This window comes from Cygnus olor, chromosome Z, assembly GCF_009769625.2.
Source record: "Cygnus olor isolate bCygOlo1 chromosome Z, bCygOlo1.pri.v2, whole genome shotgun sequence".
NCBI lineage: Eukaryota > Metazoa > Chordata > Aves > Anseriformes > Anatidae > Cygnus > Cygnus olor.
Window position 1 is genome coordinate 41907001 of NC_049198.1, and position 23695 is coordinate 41930695.

The following is a 23695-nucleotide window of genomic DNA, read 5'->3' on the forward strand; positions in this document are numbered from 1 at the left end:
ACCAAGCCAAGGACTTTTCAGCCTCTCTCTGTCCTGCTAGCGAGCAGGCTAGGGATGCAGCAGGAGCTGGGAGGGGACAGACCCAGGACAGCTGACCCAAACTGGCCAAAGGGGTATTCCATACCATCTGACGTCATGCTGGACAATATATAGGGGTGGCTAGCTGGGGTGGGGGGGTGGCTGCTCGGTGATAGGCTGGGCATCGGTCAACGGGTGGTGAGCAAATGCATTGTGCATCACTTATTTCGTACACATTATTACTATTAATACTATTATTATTATTATTATTGTTGTTATTCTTTTCCCTGTCTTAATAAACTGTCTTTATCTCAACTCACAGACTTCACTTTCCCGTTTCTCTCCCCAATCCCGGAGAGGGAGGGGGAAGGGTGAGCGAACGGCTGTGTGGTGTTTGGCTGCCAGCCGGGCTAAACCACAACACATCATAAGAACTGTTGTAACTGCAGAAAGCTTTTCTCCAGTGTATTTTTATTAGGGATTCCTGCCATCATATCAACATACAAAACAATCAGGATGTTGACATAGAAATGTGAAATTCACTGTACAAAGATAAGGCTCGAGTTACAGATATATTATCCCCCCAGTCTCCATTGAAATAAAACCATATTTAATTCTTCCCAGAGTTGTGTTTATAAATGTTAGACAAACCACAAAATAGATTTCAAGTACATTTTACAATATAATCCAAGCACAGACAGAAATACACAATACTGTACCTATAGATGCTCCATAATCCAACTCTGTAATTCTCACCAACAAGATGCTAGACTGTTACTCTGTCTGAATATGCCCAACCATATGCTTCTGTGTGCATTAGGTGGTCCTGGCCTTTATGTTAGAGGACTATCATGACTTTCAGTTAAATTACTTTGATATGCAAGAGAATACTAGGAAGATTAGGAAGAAAGGGAAGAATTTTAAAAGGCCAGGCCTGAGTGTATGCATATAGGTAGTAAAGGCAAGGATATGTGCACACATACTCTTGCATTTAACCCTACATAAGACCTCACTACACTGCACATTCTCTGAGATTATTTTATCATGCAACTCAACCATTTTCCAATAGAGTTAAATCAAGCAAAACAATATTCCTACTTCTGGTGTGTTATAATTTACAGGGACAAGATTATATTTTAGAGCACAGGATCTAATTTTTTTTTTTTTTTTTTTTTTTTTTTTACTTTTTTTTAATATAACTTCCAGACTTAATAGGAGCCTGCACAGAATCTTGTCTCTGTAGTCCAGCAGGACACCAGCTCTCACAGCCTTCACCACTCACACCTTTTCTGACGCCTTTGCTTAAAAACAGTATCAGTGAATAATTTCCTGTTAAGGCCCGATGTCTACTTTAGTTTACTCTCCATTTCTATTAAGCTGAATGATATTTGGAAAGAATCATTTAACAGCAAGTAGCACAAGATAAAATCCTCATCAAGTATCTAATCAATAACGATTCTTCTGTGGAACAGAATGTCAAGAAAAAACAAAAGTGAAGAGAAAAAGGCAATTGTTCAATTTAGCCTTTGTTGCTTGGGAAATGAATAGCAATTGAAGAGTTTTCAACTGAGGAAAGGAATTTTTAAGCCCTGTAACTGTTTCATCCTTTAAAAACTGGAGAAGATTGGAAAGGGAAGGAGAAATCCTGTAAGGAAATCGTCAAACTAGATATTTGCAAAGGCTTACATGAGAAAAACACAAGCAAAACCAATTCTCTGATACCAGAAGTAAAGGAGTTTACTCAGTAGGAATTAAGAGATGTGGTTACAATACGTTAAATGTACTTCTAATAAAACAGCCTCATATATGCCTCCAGTTAATAATTCTCTAAGCAGGAGAACAACTCTGAGGCTGAAATCAGAGTTCCCTAGTTTAAATACAAGATACATCTGCACTAAGATCAGGGGACAAAAAAAAATAAAAAAAATAAAAACTCTCTCTTTTTAGATAGAAGCTCTGTGATGCATCTGAGGGCCTTCTAATGCTCTCAGCTATTGGCAAGTCTTTTTTTTTTTTTTTTTTTTTTTAAGTATATTCTCTATGCAATACTGGAATAACTAGATATACAAAACCATGTTACATGAAACAGCATTAGGTCCTGTAACTGGGCTCATACTAATAGGGCAAGAGGGTAAGCATATCAGCACGCACAGAAATTGTGTTGTCTTGGAGATTAGTAATAAAGGTCATCAAGGATGAAGATGCATCTGCTAAAGTGTTTAATCCTTTAACTGTGAGTCAGAACGTTTTCATGTCAACTGTACAGTCTAAAGTTTTGCTTTAAAAAGGAATACATTTTTCTTCTCTAACGTTTTTAAAAGTAGGTCACTCACTCGCCTACTGATTTAGGTAGGGTTTTAGCTTTTTTTTTTTTTTCTCCCTACTTACTATTATCTTCTTCCATGTTATGTACAATAATCTACATTTAGACTGAAGACTCACTCTCTTCCAAAACATACTTGGACTATCTTATAAAGACTTTCTATAGCACTGATAAAGTGTAAGACTAACATAAGAGGAAGGATCATTACTTTCAGTTCTGCTCACTTCCCTAAGCTTTACAACTATGCCTTTCAGAAATTCTTCTGAGTACTTGGTGTCATTTCACCTCCCCCAGGTAGACCCTACTGAACTTGAGTGAACTTTCTATGTACTTCCCAAACCACTGTCTCTCTTATAGAGCTATATTGAATTCATTCATTCTCCAGCCAGTAGGTTAAAAACAAATAATTGCTAAAACACTAAAAGTATCTTATGTGCCCTTCTGCACTATTCTTACCAATCTGTACAATTAAATAACATCAGAAGTTATCTTTTGCTAAAAATTTACCAAAATATTTTAAACACATAAAAATGTAAAAAACAAACAAACAGAAAAACAAACCAAAAACAAAAACCCAGCATAAACATTGCTTGTATAGGCATTGGTTAGAAGAGATTGCTGCACTAAGGAATATATTCAAAAAAGGTTTTCTTTCCCTTTCATTAGTGTCATGTATTCTAAGGTTAAAGACAATGAACCTTATTGTTATCCCATCTCATATGATGCAACAGATGAGCAGAAAATCTGAAATGCAATTAAAATAAAGCTTCTTTTTGGTTACTGAAAGGTGACAGTATAAGCCTGAAACTAAAGGAGCAATTTAAGTGTGTAAAGGAAACATAAGAGCCTGAGGAGTCTGTAATGAACTAAATATGAAGACAGACTGATGGCCCCAGGGGCATAATGAAAAGCTGCACTAACTGAAATTTTGAATATAGCCCTTAGTTGTGTCATATTTCTTTAAAATTTAAAAGCTGCCCAGCATGTCACGAATGAAGTTTATTTTGCAAGCTACCCACTGCCTAAGCGGGCAGTAATACTCAATATGAAACTGCTGAAACTCTGGCGTCTGACGGATTTCATGGAGAAAAGAGATCTGAAGGTCCGACTCCAGGAGAACAAGGAGAAGAGGGAACACAAACAGTAACAGTCCAAGGCCTACAAGCAGAAGTCTGGAGAAACTCTTCACAAAGGCATTCACCTCTATGTTGCCCATTAGAAAATCATAGCTCCACCTAAGCGCTCTTCGAGCTTCTTTCAGTTCTTCTTCTTCTGCAATCATAAAGGCATTTTCGTCTGCATCCAGTTCCTCAAATGAATCTGTATCATCTTTCTCATTCTCTGCTCTTGGACAGGTATCAAAAAGCATGTCAATCTCATCATCAACTGGTGTGGGCAGCAAGCTGGCACTGGGATTGTATACCAGTTCTGAGATGGTTAAAGGTTCCTCTTTCATTTTCTCTTCCTGATCAATAGCAAGATCAACATTCTCCCCAGTGTCTTTAACTGGGGAGCTGGAAATCACAGGGACTGAAACATCATCTTCCTTTGGCAGTTGGATACCTGAAAAAGAGATGAAAACAGTGATCCTAAATTTCTGTTTCCCTGGTGGCAAAGCTCAGCCTTCCAATCGCATTTAATGTAGATTGGAAAGAAGATTCTGCAATCATTTTGCATATTGAAACCTGACCACACACAATTAGCAAACACTGGAAACACCTTTTCAAAATTTCATCTCTGCCAGAGGAGGACAAAATCTTTTACAACACTGCAGTACACCAGACCTGACTAAAGTCGTCTGATGCAGCTACCACCAATAAGAGTGTAATGCAAACAGAAAACAGAACAGTTTATCTTCCATGGACAGTCAGGTTTCTGATACAAATGAATACCTACTGCAGATGTGCATTGGTGCTATTTGTTTTCACAATAATAATAAAGCACAACTTTCTCTTCACTCATCTCAAAGAAATAAAGTGATAACATAATGGCTGAGATTGGGACTTTTCAACAGAGAATGATATTAAAGAGAGACAATAGATTGTCATGATAAATTCATATTAGAAGTAGACAGGATAAAAGGAGAGGGGGGCTGGCACACCATATGAGGATTTGATAGGATTGAAACCGAGTGAAAATGCCTCACCTTTTTAATGAGCTACCTCTCATATCTCATTTTTCTTCCAGTCATCTTTCCAATCCTCATACTCAGTCCCTTTTCTCTCTCTCCTTCAAATTTCTCTCTCCCCCTCACAAAGAAGTCTTTCTTAGCCCTACTTGTATGATTATTTCTTATTAGCCAACTCTGTGCTCAAACTCTGTCCTCTCGGGACTTAATACCCCTTTTCCGGACTAGCACTAGCAGCAGTAAATCTGCAAAGGTGTCTAGCTGTTCTGCAGCTACGTGAACACTGCAGTGATTCTTCTTAGTTGTCAACTGGAGGGGAGTCAGTATTAGGGGGGGAAACATGGCCCAGGGATGGAACAAAGTGATGGGAGAACACTTTAAAATTTATACCATGTCTGACACTCTTTAACATCATCAGATGCCATCTATGTGCAAAAGGAACAGACCATACACAGTGCTATGTGCACCAGCAATATATAATAGCACTTAGTACATCTCATTTTGTGATCTCCATCTCTCCATTCTTTATAAATGACTAATCCAGATGCAACACAGAGATAAGGATATATCAGGTAAAACCAACACAACAAGATTATATGACTTATCCAACAAGTAACCCACGAAAATCACAGCAACCTAGCATTTATAATTCAAATTAGCCCAGTGCTTTGATTTTAGCAACAGAGGTCTGCAGAAGATGGAGTACTGACATCATTAAGGATTAATTCCAGTTTTAATGCAGTAAAAATTAAGGTTCTGAGACTTTAAAATAATGTGGTATAAAACAATATGTATTACTACAGAAAAACAAGTACTAAGAAAAGTAATACATCTCCACTGTTAATTACAATAGATGCATCATGATTTTCAGTGTGAAGTAAGAAAGTCTCTGCAAGCTCTATTATAGTTTTCTATTAAAGAGCAACAAACACTGGAAAAAAAGTATAAAAAAATAAAACATGATGATAACTTTGAGATGAAGTAAAAGAAGCATGACCTGAACCATGCTATAATAAAGGAATGCAGCACTACTCTGTAAAAATGATACAGAACAAAAATCAAAGCAAAAATCCTGGTCATAAAGACATCTACAGTATAAGAAGATATAAAGCTTACATGCATTTTGGATCACAGTTCTAAGCTAGAATTATAAATAGTAACTCAACTATAATTGACTAAAATGCTGCTGAGAATCCCACTTTGAAAGCAGAAGCCTTTTCAGCTTTTTCTTGAAAATGTCCGATTTTTTTTTAAATTAAAAAAAAAAAACATTATTAGTCCTAAGAATTTTAGATGCACTATATTGAAATGATGAGCTTTGTTTCTGAAACCTGCTTGCCCTCTATTTGACTAGATAGCACAAGAATATTCATATGTCACTGGTCTCTTGATCATTAAACTGAGAGCAAGCCATAACTGTATTCCAGTAGAGTAGGTGATATTCACTACAGCCTAGACTTTCTCACTGTTAACACATTTTGCATTTCTTGAATGACAAGGTCTTAAATTTATTTTTTTAACAGCTACCATACTCTCAAGACAGGACATATCTATAACAATCTCAGTTTTATAACAAATGATGCTAGATATGTGCACTACCAGGTCACCCAAACATAGACCTGTTCTGGGCCAGACATAGGCACACAATCACACTTCCACTAGAGCCCTAAATACTCAGGGTTTGCAGCTTTATTTTTTTATTCATGCTCTGTCCCCCTCATTGGAAAAAATAATTGCAGAAAACCTGTCAATACAAAGCTAACGCATCAAACTTTGTAGATTAAATTAAATCAACAGATCAATACTTTGCGAGATGGAGTTGCAGCACTGGGAATTTTAAAGCTTGTTAAAATGTATACTCATGAAAATATCTGCCGCAGCATGATGCTGTATATCAGAGTGCCTGAGAGTTGCCCCAAAATCTTCCATGTAACCTGTGCAGGTCCATTAACACGTTCTCCAGCCTATCAAATAGATAAGTAAGGTGTGTAGTTACCACAGCCTATAGACTTGCCAAAAACTGGGTGAGTGATGTCATGTTAATATCTTTTAACTTTAAAATTATACTGTTTTATACTCAATATTAGCTGGGGTGAAATGCCAATAAATGCAACATATAAAATATATATTACAAATATGTTGTTACAATATGTTACAAATATGTTGAAAAATACATAAGCAGTGACAGTAAAACTACACTTGAAACTTACTTACATTAAAGCACTCCTTGAACAAGCCAGCTTGCTCCTTACCTGAAAGGACAGCTTTCTGGATCCCCTTCTTAATGCAAAGCTTTGTGCCTCATGTTATATTCATCAGAGAAAACCTCTTCATTATACAGCACAATCCTTGGGAAGCAACACCCCTTCAGCAGAGCATGATAGATGTTACATTCATTTTCCCTTTTAACTCTTCAAAATGGCCCAGGCAGATCTCTGCCCCTGTAATTTATTATCTTTTCCTACTCTCTAGGAGATAAGCCAGCCATGCCTCCAGGTGAGGTTTCACACCCTGGTTAAAGGTTAGCTGCAACCGAAAAGACCATTTCTGCTCCCTTTTGTTTGATCCCTGAGTGAGCCCATATGTAAAGCTAACCTAAGAAAACAGCTATTTTTGTTTTTTCCTAGGTTAATTCTCTGATGGTTTTTATTCCTGAATTGGCTTGTCAGGTGTTCCCAGGAGCACACCATGTTAACAGTAATGGAGAGAGAGAAGGAGTGCTCCTTTCACCAGCTGCAAGACAGCAGACCATGCACAGCTGAAATGAAGCCTCGCCCTCAATAAAGAAAATGCAGATGTCTCCTCGTTAGCCTAATTTGACTGTCTAGCTATTAATTTCTTGCCTCAACTACTCTGTCCTCTCCTATGATAGCCACTTCAGAAATTCATCACTTTTCGAAACGAAGCAAGCATCGTGCTGGAGTCTTTGCATTAACAAATATACTTGCTACAGCCACTGAGAGCATACAAACTGACTGACACTAGACCCAACAGTATATGACCATCAAGAGGTAAGAAAAGATTTGGGATAATCTTTCTCCTAAGCATACTGTAACAGCACGTATTGCTGGATCATCAAACCACACTCTGGATCTATTTCAGAGTGCATGCATTGAATATGAAAGCCAAATTTTTTGAACACTGTAGCCCAACACTAAGCATCTACATATATATTTAGATACAGAAGTACAACAATTTTCTTTTCCAAGGTGCTTTTCACTTTCTCTTAATAGGAGTAAAAGGTAAGTTGAGACACCTCAGTATGGATTAAAAGACCTAATTTTAACCTCCCAAATTCGAGAATCCTGGCTGTAAGGCTCTCTATACCTGCTTAGATGCAAGGTCAATATTATATCTGTTTATCATGTTTCTCATCATACAGAGGACAGCTGCACCTACTCCAAAGAAAGGTCACCCCAATTTATGGTTCTGAGCCTTCTCTCCTTCCCCAGAGTAAATTCCAGTGTGCATAACATGCATAGTGAACATAAACAAGAAAGATCATATTAACTTCTACGAACATTGCTTTTTTCTCCTATAGCTGGCAAACATTCTTTCACTGTGATCAACCTGTAGATAGAAGGCAGCAGAGTAACCTTTTCAGATCAGTGTTTTCTGAGGGGACTGTATTAAAATTGCAATGTGGCACAATTCCAAAGTGTATATCAACTTTGTAGTCCATTATTTAGCTTGAGCTGATAACATATAAGCGACACAATCAGAGGAAGGCACACACGAAACTAAAACAATTACTACTGCCCATCATTCTTACCCATACTCTTTCCCTAATACAGTGCTAAAAAATTAAATAAATAAATCATCCTAATCCATAGACTCAAAGCAAGAGAAAAAAAAATGTATTTTCAACTATTTTACATGTTGTTAAACCACATTAAATCAAAACATTTTATATCAGCTTGATAAAAGTGTAAATAAATGTTTTAATATAAATATATGAAAATTTAGAGTGAGCATTAGTTGATGCTGTTGTAAACTCATTTGATATTTTAAAATATCAAATATCAAAAGCTGTTATTCTTTCATGTTTGTTATGACACTGCAACATTTCTCAAGTCAAGGCCTGAGGAAACACTTAGCTATTAATCAGGGTGAAAGTAAGCCCACAGCAAAGTTCCAGTCATGTTACAGTACACGTATATGTTGGGCCACTTAGACTTTGATGATTTCAAATGACACAAGTGCAATGGCATATTATCGCTTTCAATGCTGAGATGTCTTATGCAGGCATGAGAATAACACAATAAAGCACCAAAATTCAAAATTTTTCTAGACAACAAGAAATATTCCACTGACACAAGTTTAAGGAAGGAAGAAGGTTTTCAGATAATTTGCTTTTAGTATATCCTTTATGACAAGCAGTTATCCAAAGTAACGAATCCAGGTTTAAAACAAAAATTCCTCAATCTTCCAATGGAAAGAGAGAACATAAAACAAAGTAAGCCTGAAGTCAATATCCTTTAACTAACTCTACAAGTCTGCTGCAAATGCTTTGATCTTATTCACACATAACAATTACTTTGCTGTCGATCTTGTAAGGCAACAATTTGGAGATGGATTTTGAAAAGTTTACTGTTTCTTTAATAACAGTTAATATTTATATAACATTCAGATTTAAAGGAATCTGGCTTGAGTATTAAATTATATTTAAGATCACTTCTTTTCTTTCTTCATTTTTTAATTTTATCTGCAATTTACAGTCCATAGCTCAAAGGTTTAATACCTATTACTGACATATTAGGTAAATCACCAAAAGAAGCATGGCCAGCAGGGTAAGGGAAGTAATTCTGCCCCCTCTGCTCTGCTCTCATGAGAACCCACCTGGACCACTGCATTCAGCTCTGGGGCCCCCAACATAAGAAGGACATGGATGTATTAGAATGAGTCCAGAGGATGGCCATGAGGATGATCAGAAGGCTGAAGTGCCTCTCCTACAAAGACAGGCTGATAGGGCTGTGGTTGTTCAGCCTGGAGAGCACTCCAGGGAGACATTATAAAGGTCTTCCAGTATTTAAAGAGGGCCGGTGGAAAATCTGGGGAGGGACTCTTTGTCAGGGAGTGGAGTGATAGGACTAGGGAGAATGGCTTTAAACTAAAAGAGGGCAGGTGTAGATTAGATATAAGGAGGAAATTCTTTACTCAGAGGGTGGTGAGGCACTGGAACAGGTTGGCCAGAGAAGCTGTGGATATCCCATCCCTGGAGGTGTTCAAGGCCAGGCTGGATGGGGCTTTGGGCAACCTGGTCTGGTGGGAGGTGTCCCTGCCCATGGCAGGGGGTTGGAATTAGATTTAAGGTCCCTTCCCACCCAAATTATTCTGTGATTCTGTATGATAAATAAGCCCAATGTTACTTCTTACATATCTACAGGAAAGACTTGCTATACTTTTCTGGCAACTGGACAAATTTTACAGAGCCAGAGAGATCTCATTATACGAGCCAAAACTCAGTACTTCCCTTTCACCAAATACTGGGATTCCTCCAAACCTCTAACTTGCTACTGCGGATGGGAACATGAACAGCTGAATAAAACACAAATTTACAGTGGTCATATGCTGTGAACACGAATATGTAAGAGGTCTGACATAAATGTTGCCAGCAGCTAGTGTCTCTAAAGGAGCCAAAAACAGCAGCTGAGGATTCACAGGCTGAAGGGCAGCCCTAACTTTCCTGTTCTTAAGAAGCTGCAGTTGCTGGGAATACAGCATTCCAGAACAATGTGTACTCTTATTAAAAAAAATTCAATTTGTCCCTTGTCTTGTGGCTGGATATACTGCACATAGCTTTACTTACCAGACATGCGAACGTAATTACATATCTGTAAAAGGCCTAGGACTTTTACAGGGAGAAGGAACAAGTATAAAGATTTCCTTCTTTTAAACAGAGAAGTGAAAAAACAGATACAGTCCAGAAAAAGGAGAGCAAATGGACTCTCTGCTGGAAATACTTTATATGAGTGTGTAAAGAACTACGTCTGTCAGGCTGCAATTGGAACAGTTCCTTCCTATGCCTTTCACCACTTCCTCTAGAAATATTGCGTACGCCTTACTTAATTTCATTGCAGACATAATTCATATGTACTATTCATCAAATGACTTGAAGGAGGGGGTGACTTTTTCACGTGAACAGAATGCATGGAGATCACAAAGAAAACATAGGAAAGGGAAACAGAATCTAGAATTGCACTCAAATATTTCCCTGCATCTACATCAAAGCAAGATCTGCATCACAGCCCGATGCCCAGCCCTCAGAAGTAGGAGGCCATACCCTACCCACATCCTGTGCTCAGATAAAACACCTAATCTGGCTTTGCAAGGAGAGTAAATCAATGACAAATTTTAGTAACTCCATTTCAGGCAGTGACCTGGCAATCTTCATGGCAGTTCCAGTTAGTTTTATTCTTGCTGCAACTTGTAGAAGGCAGTAAAGTTCTGTGAGGACTGCTCACATCAGGTGCAGACACTGTAACTCTAAGGCATCACAACTGGCCCCACAACTGCACTGAGTCACAGTGTTCAGCTAATGCCACAGTTTGTGTGGCCCCCAGAGGCTTCTGCTCTGCTCTCTACACCCTGCAATGCACACCCGAAGTGCAGAAATAAAAGCAATGCAGAGCATGCAGTACAGCAGGTTTTCTGAGCGATACTGTCTCTAGCAACCCTCTGCCCCGGAAGGAGCTCACCCCAGCACTGCTGGCCCCATCCAGAAATAGGATTTAGCAGTGAAAAGGTTAAGGTGAGTAGCAGGGAAGGAGAAATGTCCATCCTGGAAACAGGAATGAAAGAGGAAGATTTGTCTGTCAGCAGATTATAGAAAGGGGAGGAGCTGGTGAAGAGACTGCAACCACTGGCTCTCTAGCAAAAGGCCAACAAGAGCGAGTCTGCAAAGAACTGGCACCAATGTGAAAGCTTAGCACCTGAGAAAAGGACAAGTGGGACATTTCAGCAACTCCACTGAGTTAGAAGAGCACTTCTGGTACAAGTCAACGTTGTTCTGAAATGGTTGCATGCAGAACGGTGCTGTCCCAAGGAGTTATGCCTTCCCCTTCTACACAAACTAACCACAGTCCTTGGCTTTATATGCTGATATACAGATTTTATACCCGTATACACCAACAAGGCTAACATCCTGTAAACAGTAGCACAACATCAAGGTTTATAAGAATCATCATAGCCCCAGTGCACAAGTCCATTATTCGACTGGCATCTAATACAAGACATCTTGCATGTATGTATTAGGAGACAGCATTTAACTGAGGAGCATGAATGCAAAATACACGTAAACAGTAATGCTTTTTCCATTTTGCTACTACTTTTTGAAACGAGGGAGTTCAGTGCATTCCCACAGTTACTAGAGCTTTCCTTGAGTGGTAATGTTATGAAGCAGAGCCAGCCAGGAGCTGTTGCCACTCAGAGACAAGTCACTGCAAGAAGCAGGTTCTCCCATACCTGAGATGCTTGCTGCTTTCTGAATTTAAATGTTACAAATATGACAATACTCTGGTCTTGGCCAGAATATCGTCAGTTAATTCTTTTGTAAATACCCATTTCTGAAATGAAGATTCAATATCAAGGCATGATTGTATACAAGTGTGTGAGTAACTGAAATCTGTCTACCCATGTATGCAAAAATATGAAAAGTAAACGCTATCACAGAAAGCATGGAGAAACAAATTTTGAAATGCCAACCTTCATTAAGGAAGCAGAGATATATAGATTGATGAGTCGACGAACCCATTTTTGGAAAACAAATTATTATGATATAAAAGCACATAAAAATCTTAGTTGTGGTTGCTATCCAGAGCAACATTGAATACATTTTGTTCCTTGGGTTCCATTCCTTTTATGCATAAGGAAAAAAAATCAAGCTCCTTTTTTCTTTTCAGTATATTATTATCACTCAGTACTAGAAAAATAACAGCAACAAAGTTATGGTCTCGCAACACAAGCCACTCAATCACAGTAAAACTAAACTGTATCAACTACTGTATTCAGTCAATATTCAAAATATACTATCAACCTATCTGCTAATTTAAGAACTGTTTGGTTTGTTAGAAATTACTATTTTTTAAAGTTTTTCTCCCCCTAAGTTGAAAAAACTGTAAGGGTAAAATTCCAGTCATTCATTCATTAGCAATTAGTGAATTAGTCCACTGTTTCAGCAATATATTACAACAAATCTCATTTAGGTTTTTTGTCATTCATTCTCCAATCCTCCTGGTCAGTAACTTATCCTTATTCTCTGCTGTACCCAATGTAGTATTTCATCATTTTCAATACAGTTTCTTTCCAAGTGACTAGTACTAGCACAACAAACTATGGAAAAAATAAATAAATAAATAAATAAATATATATATATGAGTAAAATAAATTTAGATTTACCAGCCCTTCTGGCTGTGATCTTGGAGCCATGCCGCAGTAATCGAATACACACTTCCTTGCTACAGTGGTTAACCATCCGTAAATGAATGCTTCTCTTGGTTTGGATTTTTACAAGGCATTTCACCATTTTGGCTATGAATCCGTGTTCTCAAAGTCTTGTAAAGTCTCTACCCATACTGTCTCTGACCTTTTATTGCATTTCCACTGAGTTTTAAAAGACTAACTCAAGTCCCTCTCAATGAATCAAATGACAAGCTTCTAACATGGACAACAAAAATATCCCAGCAGGGAACAGAACGAGACGTTATTTTTAAACATTTCCACATGCCTCATAACGTACGATACGAACTTCCACAGCATCCAGCTCAGTTAGCAGTTGCTAGCATAACAGCTGAATCACACACACACAAGCATAAAAATATCCAAGGCATCAAAACACAGTGCAATGAAACAAAAGGCCAGCATTTAGGGACTGTTTTTCACAGAACAAACTGACACTGCAGCCATTATTTTTCTAAAGAGCTTTAATTTGATAACTGATGTCAATTTCCCCAGTGCTACCTGGAAAATACTTGGGGAAAAGGTAGAGTTACAAAAGGAAAAACCCCATGGTATGCTTAAAAGCCTCAGTCAGAGGGGAAACCAATGAGATGAAAATGCTTTCATGTCAAGCCTAGCATCAAAGCTAACCTGCTTGTGAATAAACAAGAAGAGAAAAAAGTTTGGGAAAAATGTCTCTCTGCATATGGGCTCCAGTTCTCAGTTGTGGGTAACTGTTGAATGCCTTCACATTCACCAGAGAGAAGTGTTGCTTTAGAAGGCTGGCCATTTCTCTGCTCCTCTGCAGAAGGGATATGCAGGATCCTAAAAAAGGCGTGACGCGTAGATGCTGACTGCTGATAACTTGCTCCAGCTGGAAGCTGGAATGCAACCACATGCACAGTGTCATGCTGTTCCAGTGGGAAAGGAGCTCTTACCAGGTTCACTGAAGCCACAGAGAGAAGGGTTGTATGGGGAGACATAGTCTCTCACTTCCCCAAATACTTACCTTTAATTTTCGTACTGCTTGAGTCTATTATCTGGCATCCCTGTTCTCTCTGCACCATAAAATCAATGACACACATGCAAATACATGGGAAATAAGGGAGGAAGGGGAACACAGTCCTGCAAATGTGTGCTCTCTCATGAAAGATGTCTACTTCAATGGAACTTTTTGGAAAGTGTCTTTGTGGTGGCTCCCTTCCTCTGCCTCCCAGGCCCATAATATGAATATGCAGCAGTGCTCATTTTCAGTCCTTCCTCCTGCAGGGCAAATGCTCAAACACAAGGAAAAGCCTAACTGAGGACACAAGGATCCCCTGGAAAAGGCTGTAAATGACTTCCAACAGAAACACATTCATGTGCGTAAATACATGTATGTCATTTATGTTTTACATAACCATGTTCTTATAAAAAAGAAATGACTGAGATTTCAAGACATTTCCCATCAATACCATGTATACAAAGCTAAGGGCGATTTATGCTGAAATACTGTAGCTGAGTCAGCAACTCTTTGTCTTCTCTCTCTCAAGGTGCAAGTAAGGAATAGGCTCTGTTTCTGGAGACAGAAAAAAGACTTTACATGACCTGGCACTGGCAGTGAATCCTGCATAATGGTTGGAAGACACTTTTCAGCAAAGATTTTTCAGAAGAGGAGCCTGTTTTTCTCCTGCAGGGCTGCCTGGGACTTATTTTTTTTTTTTTTTTCCTCCAGCAGACAGACAGGAAGGCTATAACACCAGTGTTAGTAACTATTTGGTTTTGCAGCTCTGTCCACTCTCCTCCTTCCTAAGATGCTGTTCTAGACTGATACAGCTGAAATGCTAACCCCTGGCAGAAACTGCGTTAGAGAGACCCTTACCATTTAAGTAGAGTTTCAGGGTAGGTTGAAAACAGAAGATGGTTCTGTAACTTCTCTTAAAATCAAAACAAAGTGTTTCAAAAAGGAAAAAAAAAAAAATCTCCTCCCGAAAGCAAAAAAAACTATGACAAAACATTCTTCAAAGCTGATACACTTCCCACGCCAATGAAAACAGTGAACAGGTGTGATGGTTTCACCCTGATGGCTAGCTAAACTCCAGCACCCTGCCTAGCTCCGTCCCCTTCCTCATCAGGACAGGGGGAGAAAACACAATGGAAGAGGGCTCAGGGGTTAAGAACAGGCAGATCACTCATGAACTACTATTAAGGACAAAGCAGACTCAGAACAGGGAGATTAATATAATTTATTGTCTATCACTAGCAGACTAGAACAGTGAGAAACTAAATGCAAACTAAAAACACCTTCCCTTCATCCATCCTCTTCCTTCTCCTCCCCCTGAACAGTGCAGGGGAACATGGAATGGGGGCTGCAGTCAGTCCCTGATGCTTCGTCTCCGCTGCTCCCTCACAGTCCCCCTCTGCCCCTGCTCCACGTGGGGTCCCTCCCACGGGATGCCGTCCTTCCTGAACTGAGCCTGTGGCGGCTGCCCAGAGGCAGCAGCTCTTCAAGAACTGCTCCCATATGGGTCTGTACCATGGGCCATCCATCAGGAGCAAACTGCTCCAGCATGGTGTATTGGGTTTAAGTGGCTGTGTTTTGGTAGCAGGGAGGCTGCAAGGGTGGCCTCTGTGAGCAGAGACCAGCAGCTGCTCCATGTCAGGTCAGAGCTAGCTCCAGCCAGCTCCAAAAGGGACCTGCTACTGGCCATAGCTGAACCTGTGCACAACTGTGGTTGGGCCTCTGGGAGAGCAGACTGAAGAAAGGGAAAAAAATGCTGTGTAACAACAGCAGCTGGGAGAGGAGTGAGAAAGTGTGAGAGAACCAGCCCTGCAGACTCCAAGGTCAGTGCAGCAGGAGGGCAGGAGGTGCTCCAGGCACGCAGCAGCAGTTCCCCTGCGGCCTGTGGACAGGCCCCTGGTGGAGCAGGCTGTCCCCCTGCAGCCCATGGGTCCCACATGGAGCAGATCTCCACGCTGCAGCCCATGGAGGAGCCCCCGGTGGAGCAGGTGGAGGTGGCCTGGAGGAGGCTGCGGCCCATGGAGAGCCCCCGCAGGAGCAGGCCTCGGGCCAGAGCAGGCCCCGGGCCGGAGCAGGCTCCGGGCCAGAGCTGCAGCCTGTGGAGAGGAGCCCACACAAGAGGATGGTAAACACCTGGAAATCTGAGAATTTATAAATATGATAAAGGAAAGATGGCAGAGCTCATTGCCATTTACACTAGGTATTATCTTGGTTTGCTTGTAAGAAAAGCTGTTTTCAGACCTCGTAGGGCTATACTATATGGTTAGAGACTGTAAATCCAAGTTAATTTGTTGAACATAGACATAATAACACATACAGGGATCTTAAGATCTCCTGATTCCACAACGCACTTTAGGAAACTCCCAGAAATTTTAAGTCAAAGTGCACAGTAGAGGAACTTACAAGGAGCAGACTTTATTCCATAAATGAAAGAATCATCATTAAAATTTACCAAACAATTAGTACAAAATTGTTATATATGTGGCCTGAGCTAAGGATGCTCATTTTGGCCTCAACTAAGTTTAATGAAAAATTAGAAAAATGTAATTATCTTGCAGACCACAGAAATCTAAAAATAGAACTTACTTTATTTAGAAACTCAACTAAGAAATCTGCTGGCCTCCAACATACTGCAATTTACAATTTTTTATTATATATGCATGCACATACCAGATACCATCAGCTGACAGGAGTAGTGATTCTGCCAATTTCAAGGGGAAAAACTGTTTCATACTATATGACACAAGACATTTCATGATTCTCTCATCTGACCTACCAAGATAAATTGTGTCTTTTTTACCCAGCAGGTATGATTTTTAAAACATTATTTTTATTATTTTAATATTTAACATTATTTTATTCTTATTTTAAAAATAAGAATATCAAAAGGTTATGTATTAGTTTCACTGTACATAAAGACTTATCACTAAAACCTTTTTCTAATAAAAATGCAGTGCAACAACACTAATTTGTGCGCAGGAGAAAAGTGGACTATGCTATCTGCTACAGTGTTCTTGCTTATAGATATAATATGTGAACATATACTTAACATTATTTTGTATTTTACTAGCATATTTTTGATATTTATGGGACTGTAATAAATAAGGGACCAATATTTCACATTAATGCCTAAGCTGTAACCACAGAAGTTCCAGATGCCTCTGCTGTAGAAATGAAGCTTACAGAATTCACACACACAACCAGACATACACAATAGCTGGTGTGTGCTCATTCCCATATATTTGTTGGATGCAACAAAGACTCCATATTTTAAAGGAAAGATATTGTTAATGCCAGGTAATTGCCATTAATGTTGTACTTTATACTTCTGTGATTTACAAAAGTAGGTTTAGTAAAATACACAGTCGCTGCAAATTTTTATGTAGCAATGAATATCTGTCAAGCACACATCCTTTATTGACAGACAGCTACTAGTACTGAATAAAGGGTAAGAGCTCCTCATACACAACTCAGACACATAGACATACATCTTCAAAAGGGAAAAAAAAAACTTAAAAATGTCATCCAGCTCAATGAGGACATCTAAAAAGCATGGAACTCTCTGGGGAAGAAAAAAGTAAGGAGCAAGAATTTTAACCAGAAGGAATTTAGAATGAGTCTGTACAATCGACTCTTTTCTAAACTACAGTTTGAGGTAGACCAACCAATCACTGAAGCATGCTATTTCCACTTTGATTGCTCCAAAGGCAAAAATTAATGTCACCAAGAAAATAATTCCTGTTTGAAACCTGAACACACGTATATGGAATTACTTAGAAGAAGTTTTCATCACATAGCAAAACCACACCTCTGAGTCTTAGAGATTCTATTAACATAATATATATTAATGTGTATTAGAGATATGGTTTTTAATTTGAGGAAGTGAACTACTCGTGTGAAGCCTTGCTTGCAGCTGGTGCTGAAAAATCCAAAGACAATACTCACCAAATTCAAAATAATTGCCAGGTAATCAAGACAAGAACTAATCTACATTACCAAATCAGTGAAAGAAGGCACCCACACAATTACTACAGCAACACCAAAAGAAATCTAACGTGTTCAGTTGCACTGTGGTGAAACATATTCTACAGAATAGGGAACATGGAAAGAACCTAATGGTTCTTTCAAAAATAAACATCTCAAAAATGCATATTTTTTTTCTTTCATTCATTTCATTCTTTCATTTCTGTCATTCTTTCACTTCTTTGATTCATTTTTTCATTTTTTTCTTTCATTCATTTTCTTTCATTTCAAAAATGAACATTTTTGAATGTTCATTCAAAAGGAAATAATTTGGCCATCTGTGACAAAGATAAATTTTGCAAACACACTCCTCGATACAGGTGAAACTTGTGTAGTAGAGTGCCTTCAAAAGAACGTCTTTACGTTTCAAAAGGTAAAAATGACCTCTCATACATGTTAGATTCAGTTCCATGTGATAACTTTTATGCAGGTCAGTCATTTTATGCTTTATCTGTACACTACCATACCTCTTTTCTGCTCCTAAGAAAGAAATCAAGAGTCAATAACAAGGAAAACATGAAGAATTTTAAGCAATATCCACGAAGATCTGAGAACTGACTTGCAAAAGCTAAGGCATTAGGACTTCAGATTAGTTTTCCAAAGACAGACATATCAAAGTGGAGAAGGGAAGCACATACTGCAAGAACTTGTTAGAGATTTGAGAAGCTCAGGTACTAGAACCATACAAAACCAGAGCAACATTAGAGGGAGAGAATCAGATGTCAGAAGCTGTGATGCTAATGCACAAAACAGCTATTAAAAAAAAGTCTGGAGTTTCATTCAATTTTTGTAAATGAAATACAGATGTCAGAGAGTATGAAGCCCCAGATCAGGCCACAGAGAAGAACAAAAAAAAAGTGGACAAAAGAACAAAAATAAAATGTTCAGGATGTCCAAGGACAAAAAAGGGAAATATTACCATTATTTCTGGAGATAGTTCATTTCCTTAGAATACCTCAACAAATATGTTAGAACCAGGTGGAACTAAGTTAAAGAAGACAGAATGTGATTAAAATGATATAAAATGTGTAGTCATTACCAGAAAGAAATCTATAAAAACATTAATCCAGAGGCATACTGTTTTCTTTTTTTTTCCCCTGTAAAACCTGAGAAATCCTGAGAAAATCACGTCTTTAAATAATTTTAAAAAATGCATTAGCTATAGTTTACTTCAGCAGCAAGTCTACTGCAAAATACTGACAACACATTTTTTAAGCAAATCTCTATTCTTCTTCAGGGCTTTCATAAAAATCAAACAATTTAATTGATCAACAAATTAAGAATTTCTGGCTAGTTCTTGATGCTGTCACAAAGCAGTTGAAAACTTAACAAGGAATAGTAGGGTGATGGTTGGGCCAGATGAACTTGAAGGTCTTTTTCAACCTTAGTAATTCTATGAAATACATCATCATCAGTCTTGTAGCTCTTCTTAACCCCATTTGCTAAGACAAATTTGGATACTACACATTGGGCTTGGCATCTGAAAGTGACTGCACCATCAGTGGGGCATCAGCTCCTTGATCCTGAATCCCAGTTCTGAAATCCACTGACATTTGGGTGTCAGTGTCTTACACAGAAGCCAAATACTATATACAGCTGACATCTAAAATGCAGATATTCTGAGCTTTCACCAATTTTCCATTGGCACACTTACTGTCTAATTTGGTAAAAGAGATACTGTCTGGTGTCCAGCCTCTTAGCTAATTCAGCTACATAATTATGATTTTAAAAAGGAAACAATTATGCTTAAGTAAGAATTCCAATTCAAATCTGTTTAAGTTCGTAATTGGACACCTGTGTACAGCCTCTAAGGGCAGAATGAAGAATTGCATCTTGAGCAATGAGACATCAGCAGACAAACTCCAGATATTTTTGCTGCCAGTTTAACAAATGCCTGTTTTCAAAACCTCTTACATAAGTGCTAACTGCTAAAATAACTACTATAGTGGTGTTGCAGACATCTAGTATCCTTCTTCCCACAGAAAGCAGTTGTTTATGACCATTCTTTAGTGAGCATACACTATCTTATATGTCAGCAAATCCACTGGACAATTTGGGATTTTTGGAAGACTGTTTCCCTTCAGCATGACAGACGGAGCAGATTTGTAAAGTTGACATCTCATAAGGAAGGATGGCTAGGCTGTAGTTGCTTTTTAATATTTGGTTGCACTGTGGGTTGTTTTTGTGGTTTTTTGTTGTTGTTGTTGTTTGTTTCCCCATCTGAAAGGATTATCCTAAGGATAACAAGGCAGGTTGTTCAAAATCCCCTACAAACTCTGTTAGCATCATTTCTGATTGACTTGTTCCCTAGCAACATCAGAGTAATTGACACAAAATCTTCTCTCTTACCCAGCAGTTACTGTTCATTCAGTTTCATACCTTCAGACACAGCCAACTCAGAATTAATCTCTCCAGCTGCTTAAGGAGCAGAGATGCTTATTCAAGACAGCAATTAAAAAGGGTAACACCACAATCATTGTATTTTTGGCCATGTGATTTGCTCATAATATGTGAAGCTGATATAAAATTAAGAACAAATAAGTTTTGCTCAGTTAAAAGAGAAAACTGTGCACTGCCCTGAGTCTGCCCAAGGCATGCTGTGGTGACAGTGCTGTTGTCAGCCTTGCCGATGAGCTGCCTGGCCCTTCCTATGCAGCACAGTGCAGTGCCGTGTCAAGGTCTCTGCCATCAGCAGCTGGAACATCACACGCATACAGCCACACCTTGCAGAAGTATGTGCATGGGTGCTGGAAGCTGCATGAGCCAACCCACACAGCCCAGAGACAGCGGACCTGCCCTGCAGCCACCTCTGGCATGGCTGCACTGTGCTCAGCAGCATTTACAGGCACTTTGGAAAGCCCCCAGACTGTCTGCCCCAACCTCAGGCCCCAACATCTAGAGAGATGCCAAGGCTGTTTTACATGTGTAGCACACTAATAAAGTCTGCCAGTGTGGTTCAGTCAGTCCCAGGACCAGCTGCCTTTCCTCTCCCTGCTGACAAACTTTTGCTCCTGCCCTTGCGCTGAAAAAGCACTTTGACTGGCCCTCTTGATGAGCCTCTTAAAGGTTGAGCCAGCAAGAACTGGGACACCGTACAGTTAGGGGTTGTCTTTTTATTATTAATATTTTAAGTCCTTGTGTCAGCTCACTAGGTGATTAGTGCTGGTGCTAGGGAGAAGATGGGAAACTACAGCAGAAGGACGTATGAGTGCATGTGGGGAGGTTGGAGAAGGACCAGCATCAGTGTCCGAGCTGCAAGATCAGCTTAAACGGCAATCTGAACAATATAGTCAAGCTCACTGCAGGGTAATACTGTACAAGAGCTAAGCACTGTTACATAGCAGCTGGTGGTATTTAATTGTACATACATAATATTTTCTACACAAGATCCAACAACAAATATTTGTATTGAAATGTAGAAGAAAGAACAATCTGCTCACCTAAAAGGAAACATGACTTTCCAACTTATGTAATCTATGTATTTGAAGCATAGCCACACTCCCTGGTGAGCATACAGCAATGATTAGTCAGCAGTTTCCAGAAATGGATTTCATTGTTTAGGGTTGTAAGTACAGCATAACCAGCAAGCTGTTATTACACTTCAGTGGTGGGAAATGCCTAGCAGGAACACAGTAGCTTGATACTTGGCTGCCAGAAAGTGAATTCTCACAAGATACAGGTATGTCAGAGCAGAGGTAAATAAGTAACTGTTAAAATTAACTACCTGTCATCGGCTCTTACTAATAATAATTATAATCCAAGTACACAGACAATTAATTCATCCTATTCTTACAACATTTTGTGATGAAACTCCAAAGAATGAACAAAACAGGATTTCACATATGACTACTGTGAAATGAAACTCAGAACATACGCCCATGGAAATAAATTCACTTGCGAAACACTCAGCTTTTCTGTTTCCCAAGAACTGACCATAATAAAGTAGCAGTAAATGTTGTATTTCCCAAGGTCTGAAGTGATTCGATTATTATATCTCAAGTAAGAACCACTGGTAGATTTTGTTTAGTTAGTTGGCTTCCTTTTTATTATGAACAATGCAATTATCCTCACTTAAACTGGCTAAGATGTTCGTACCATTATTTGTAATGAGTGCATTTTGGAGACAGGCATTCAACATGATTTTTAAAATATCATGGAATTAACACTTGGAAATCCTTGTTATACAAAATGCATTTGAACTGATCATCAGATAACATCCCTTTTTATCCATAGAATTGAAGTAGTAGAATCTTTTTCCAAGCATTAGAACAGCAATTAATAAATATAAAAGGGAACCAAAATGAACATGATATCTAGCAATAAACTGCAGTTATTGGTTAATAAAATGGTCCTATATCGAGATTATTTATTTTCTGTTAAGTTCCTTTCATTTCACAATCACAAAAAGGATTTTAGAAACAGAAACTGAATAGCATTAATTTTCCTCACAGTGTACTTTGCATGAGGCTTGTGCACAGTTCTTTGAGCTGGAGGTCATTTCTCAGTGTGATGTACAGAGCCTTAATTGTGTACTCCTAGTGGAAATGATTATTTTTTTTCCATATCCCTGAGTCAGTAACACACCTTTATATTTTTCTGATATATTTTCTAATACATACTGTTAGCATTTGCCAGGAATCAGGTAAGTGACTCACCTTCATCTAAAGGAACCTCTTCCTCCTCACATGGAGAAGGAAGGAGAGGCTGCAGAGGTTCCATATTAATTATGAGTTGCTTGTTCAGAGAGGGAGAGCTGCGACTCTGGGTAATGCTGGCTCTAAAAGAATAGGGAAAACAGGATCAATTTATTCACATGGAAACAACTACAGTCGTATAAACACATCTCACCTCGGAATCATTTTACAATTATGATAGGCCTTCAGCTCTGCACCCTGCTTTCAGCAACGTTATATGTTGCACCCTTGGTCGATAAAAAACTTTTCAATATCTGAAGCATAAGAGAAGGCTTTGTGCTGATGGACCTCCTTTTATGAAGCCTGGCTCCTTCTCATCTCATGCAGTATTAGTGTTTTGCTCCTCTCCACACCACACAGCAGACAGGAGTACTTGGCCTCAAGGAGAGGGAGGGGAGGGAGGATACAAATCATTTTGCTGATGTTATTCCATTGCCTCTGGGACTGGTTGAAGGATTTGTTGCAGCTTGAGCACCACAGACTAAAGAATAAAGCTGAAACAACTCTATCCCTGTAGTTAACAGATAAAGAGCTTTCATTCTTATGCGCCCCAGACTTTGTCTCTGCACCATGCCTCCAGGTGCTCAAGCTCATTTTCTTTCTTGTCTTTCTTGCCTCTAACAGGTTTTCCTGGTAGCAGGTGTTGAACTTTCTCAGGAAAGTGTAAGGAATGTTGTTGAATTGCTTCAGTCGCATGGCTAACTAGCCTAAAATCGTATTACTGAGAAAGTAAAATGGCTGTTTAGAATAAATTACTTATCTAGGGCTTACATGACACAAGCCTGAAGCAAGAATCCTACAGTAAATCCGAACCATCACATTTAAAAATACTTATTTCTGACAAAAACAAAAGGAAAGAGGATTCTCCTTGACTTCAAATATTATATTGCTTTGAATTCACTATAGTGTGGGAATACTGCTCATGTTGTGTTCTCTTCATCCATCTTCAGTTTTCCCCAAATTAGTCTCTGTCTTAAAATCACCGGTGAAAGAAAAGGCAGCAGACCCAGGAACAATGCTGAAGTTTCACAGAATACATTCCAAGTTTGCACAAAATAACACACACTGATAAA

At 38.9% G+C, this 23695-nt stretch overlaps 1 protein-coding gene across 1 annotated transcript in view; it reads right to left on the reverse strand.

Annotated features, from left to right (window-relative positions):
* Positions 1 to 472: 472 nt before the first annotated feature.
* FRMD3 (FERM domain containing 3) overlaps positions 473 to 23695 on the reverse strand; it is a 152403-nt gene continuing 129180 nt past the window's right edge. Inside the window, exons 13-14 of the mRNA XM_040540488.1 lie at positions 22584 to 22705; positions 473 to 3904 (exon numbers count right to left, since the gene is read on the reverse strand). Coding sequence (XP_040396422.1) covers positions 3309 to 3904; positions 22584 to 22705 — 718 coding nt within the window. The 3' untranslated portion in view covers positions 473 to 3308. The remainder of the gene's footprint in view (positions 3905 to 22583; positions 22706 to 23695) is intronic.